We start from the raw sequence: 4293 nt of genomic DNA, 5'->3' as shown, positions 1-4293 counted from the left end.
TCCGGAAACACAGACCTGCACCTCTTAGGTAACAACATACATATAGAAAACAACAAAGTCACTGCAGGACATAAAAACCAGAATCTTATTTAATTTTGTCTCCATGTGTAAAACTGGAATTACATTTAGCACCTTAAAAAACTGAGAACTGCAGGTTTTTTGTGTCATTGCTGCCTCTTTTTAACATCTCATTTTTGATCAAAGTGCCTTTCTTAAAAAAAAAAAATCTACACTCAAATCACATAAGGGCAGTATATGTATTTATTTAAGGGTGATTATTTATTTGATTGTTTTTATAGATTTATTTTGGGCATAAAAACACATGGGCCAGATGCAGGTTAAATTGCAGATGTTATTAAAAAAAAAATCCATTTTTTTTATGGAAGCTAATTTCCGCCAATGTGATGGGAAAAATGGTACCTAAAAATAATGACTGTGATGTAAAATAATGTCAATATTTTGACTTTGGCCTGATGGTGGTCCGAGTCGAAATATTTCAACCCCCAAACTATACCAGAAATGTTTAATCCCTTTTTTTTCATCACACTGGCAGAAATGGGCCTCCGTATGTTTTGAGTGTTTTTTATGGTGGAGGAAAAATGTAATAAAGCAAATATTGCACATGTAAAGCACATATTGCACATTAAAACCACACACCTGCTCACAGACGCACGTAAACAAGCAGACGGTCGTGTGAAACGGGAAACGATGAGCCGGGTTTGTTCACGTCGCTGCTTTTTTAAACATTTTTATAATAAACCACTTCCTGTGTGGATTTTAATCTGCTGCAGTCCAAAGCATTAACCCGAGTACTGTAAAACATACCAAAGTATTTAAACACTAGTGTTTGAGGGAGAAATAAAAAAACACTATAGCCATCAAGTTTTATTATATTCATAATTTTTCATGTTTTTGCTATAAATAATGTAAAAAAAATGAATGTAACGCTGATGTTTATCATCTCAGATTCTGATCCGACACATTACCGACTGGACCAGCTGTTTATTCTTCATTTCTTTGATAAATAATTTTAGATTCACTGATTTTCGTCACTGAGGCTTTTTGAGATCTGTTCTGTGGTACCAAAGGATCAATGTACAACTTGAAAAATGTTATTTAAACGATTTGTTGAAATAAATGTCAGTGTTATAACATTTTCTTCTCACTTCAGACTTTGTTTGCAAGATCGGCATTTCTGAAAAATACTTTTTTAACACTGTAAAAATGTGAGCGTTCACTCAGAAACTGATTTTACTTTCTGGATTTATTTGAACATAAAATACAAACACACTGCAGCATGTCGAGGCACAGGACAAAGATTTCCACAAAACTGTACAAAAATATAATCTAACTGAAAGGATAGAAATCGAATGCATTTTTTTTTTTTACAAATCAGCAGCTTCGTTGGACGTTAATGTTTCTTTTTCTACGATTTTCAAACACTGATCTGAAAACTCGACAAACAGAGGCTCCTGCATGGCGGCTCTCATGGCGGCGTCTTTGTTCTCGGCGCCGTCGACGGAGCGCAGCAGCCGTCTCAGGTGAGGGTTACAGAGGACATCTTTGAGCTCTGTGGACTGAGCTGCGGAGGAAACAACAAAAAAACAATCACGAATTAAATACGTCTGAATTTTTCTGAAAAACTTCATATAACTGATCATTAGAAATTTAAAGTCTAAAAAAGGACATTTCTAGTATTTTAGGACATTTCTAGTATTTTAGGACATTTCTGGGATTTTAGGACATTTCTGGGATTTTAGGACATTAGGGTCTTAGTTAGGACCTCTGTCGGAGGGTTTAGGGATCCTCCACTGGCACGTTTTGGATAAACAAACTTTATTTTGATGCTGTTTTCTGCTCTCTGGCAGTTGAGCGTCACTGATTTAAGACTTCTAGGACCAATTAAGATCGCGTTTTTGGATGAATAAATTCAGTGCCTTTTAAGGCTCAGAGGAAAGCCTGGATAAATTAAAAAATACATTATTAAATAAAAAAACAAGATAAAAACATAATAATCTACATTTCATGTAATATAGTATGCACAACATGAACGAGTAGGAAATTGTATGTATATCCTAAATATGTACGTGTACAGCTACAGTGTTACTCCGTTATGCTCGTATTAAACAGATTTATCCTAAAATAATATCATGTTCGTTTGATAAACACCTAACAGCTGCAGCCTCTGCAGAGGCACTTTGTCGATGATGTCGTCCTCATGCAGAAGATCCTCAACAGTCCACGTCTCTGCAAACAAAAGAGCAAAAAGGGCTTTTTACGCAGAGCCACGGAAACTTTTCTCTCACTTCACCTCACATCTTCATTTCATCTCATGCTGTGACTGGATCTACGAAAGCGACGACTAATGCAATTTTTACAACCATACGGACACCTGACATTCATAAATATCATACCGGTGCTGAAAGACTCTTTAGGTTCAGGATCAGAAGGTGCAGGCGGCTCAACAGGAACGCACGTGTCTGTGGAGAAATGAAGAAATTAGATGATGTTTCAGCAGCTGAGTTTGATCACAGCATCACTAAAATACTGAGATACATTTAATTTACCTTTATGGCATTTGTAACAGCTGAGCGAACAACTGTAAGAGAAAAAAACAAAAATTAAAACTAAAACATGGTAGATCAGAATAATGACCTCTGAGTGACACTGAATCAAGATAATACAACGTAAATATTTTGCAAATTGAGTCGATTTGCAAAATAGCTGCCAAAAACCGATTATCTGTGGAAATCAAACAGGGCATGTTTCACTATTTTCTGATATTTTCTCAACAAAATGATTTATTGAGAAAATATTGGGCAGATTAATGATAATTTAAACAATCGTCAGCTGCAGACCTAAAAATAAGAACAAAAATATTAATTTTTACAAATATAAAAACTAGTGCAACAAGTGAAGCAAAATACGTATTTTTATTCTTATTTTATTTCAAAAAGAAACAAAATTAATTCATAAGATTTATTTTCTGATGCAAACTCCGGAGCGGAAGGTGGCGCTAATGAACCTCGCAGGCCTCCGTCCCATGTGGTGTTTACGTCCACAGTTGTTTTCACGTGTAACTTTAAGGAGATTAAATCAGCGACAAGGTTTGTAAATATGCGCAGATTTTCTTTATTTTAATATTAATTAAAGAGTCAGCCAAAAGCACGTGAATGACGATATTAAGAGACCGACATTAATCCACGTGAACGCTAACGTTAGCTTTAGCTTTAGCTTTAGCTCCTGCCGGATGAAGATAATATTTGTATTTTTAAAGCCTTTAAAGTTACTCACTATCTGATTTTGCAGGCGGGACATCTGTATTTAGGTGGATGTTCGCTGCACACGCTGCAGATCTGCATCCCGGCGGGTAGAAACTGTAAATAAATCACCGAGCAAATTTATGAAACATTAAACAACAAACGCACGCGACAGGAAGTGAATGATTTTTAATTCCGGTTGGGAAATGCTTCCTTCACAATAAAAGCATTTGAATTCGATTTTTATTTACGAAGCACTTTTTGTACAAACATGCAGCCCAAAGTGCTTCACTTTGCAGAATTAAAAACTAAATCAAAACAATAAATTTAAAAAATGCGACACTGAAATTAATAATAATAAACAAGTCAATAGAGCAAAATAGTAACGTGGAAAAAATTCAAAAATGCAGCATATGTGTATATATGTGAAATGTATGTGTACACAAAAAAAGTAATTATTAAAACAAAAAAAAGAAAATTAAACAAAAACAAATTAAAAGACAAATGAAAAACACAGGACTTTTCTCTAACATTTACATAGTGTATAAGAAATGTGTTGTATTATATTATTATTTTAAGTTAGAGGAGATAAGTTTTGCTTTCTGGGGTCAGCTGACAAGTTTACGTCGATGCTGCAGCCTTTCCTTCGCTGTGTTGATGCTTGAGGCTCTGACAACTTTATTCAAAACTTATTTATTTATTTATTTTTAATGATAAAAGTTCAGTATCAGTGCTATTATTTTTATTAAGTTTATTTGCACTTATTTTTACAAATAAACACGAATTACAAAAAAACATTTATGATTTTTGCTAATTTAATGTTATTAAATGTTGTTAAAATGGCATCACATTAGGTGACGATTTTATCATGACTTATTTTCGGACTCCAAACTCAAAGTTTAGCCGTGAGACTTGGAATTTGCAAAACAATTGTTGGTTTCTGCAATTAAATCAAGTGACACCGCAAATCACTCATACCAGCAGAAATAATCGGGCAATTTATATGCACTAACAAATCTCTTTTTGTAGGCTG

The 4293-nt window shown here is 34.3% G+C and overlaps 1 protein-coding gene across 1 annotated transcript; it reads right to left on the bottom strand.

Annotated features, from left to right (window-relative positions):
- Nucleotides 1-39: 39 nt before the first annotated feature.
- On the bottom strand, nt 40-3434 carry znhit3 (zinc finger, HIT-type containing 3). Its single transcript, XM_042513575.1, has 5 exons — nt 3295-3434; nt 2568-2599; nt 2415-2480; nt 2170-2247; nt 40-1582 (listed from the first exon to the last, which is right to left on the bottom strand). Exons 1-5 carry the CDS (start codon nt 3360-3362, stop codon nt 1386-1388), a joined length of 441 nt encoding a protein of 146 aa, XP_042369509.1. The 5' UTR covers nt 3363-3434; the 3' UTR covers nt 40-1385.
- Between the last annotated feature and the right edge of the window lie 859 nt (nt 3435-4293).

This window comes from Plectropomus leopardus, unplaced genomic scaffold, assembly GCF_008729295.1.
Source record: "Plectropomus leopardus isolate mb unplaced genomic scaffold, YSFRI_Pleo_2.0 unplaced_scaffold10643, whole genome shotgun sequence".
Taxonomy (NCBI): domain Eukaryota; kingdom Metazoa; phylum Chordata; class Actinopteri; order Perciformes; family Serranidae; genus Plectropomus; species Plectropomus leopardus.
The sequence above is the reverse complement of the archived record's forward strand: the minus strand, read 5'-3'. Positions and strand labels throughout refer to the sequence as shown.

Coding starts and splice junctions, on each gene's coding strand:
- znhit3 (XM_042513575.1), bottom strand. CDS start 3,362: ATGCAGATCTGCAGCGTGTGCAGCGAACATCCACCTAAATACAGATGT. Junction 2,481..2,567: donor CTGTTACAAATGCCATAAAG/GTAAATTAAATG, acceptor ATTTCTCCACAG/ACACGTGCGTTCCTGTTGAG. Junction 2,248..2,414: donor TAAAGAGTCTTTCAGCACCG/GTATGATATTTA, acceptor TTTTGTTTGCAG/AGACGTGGACTGTTGAGGAT.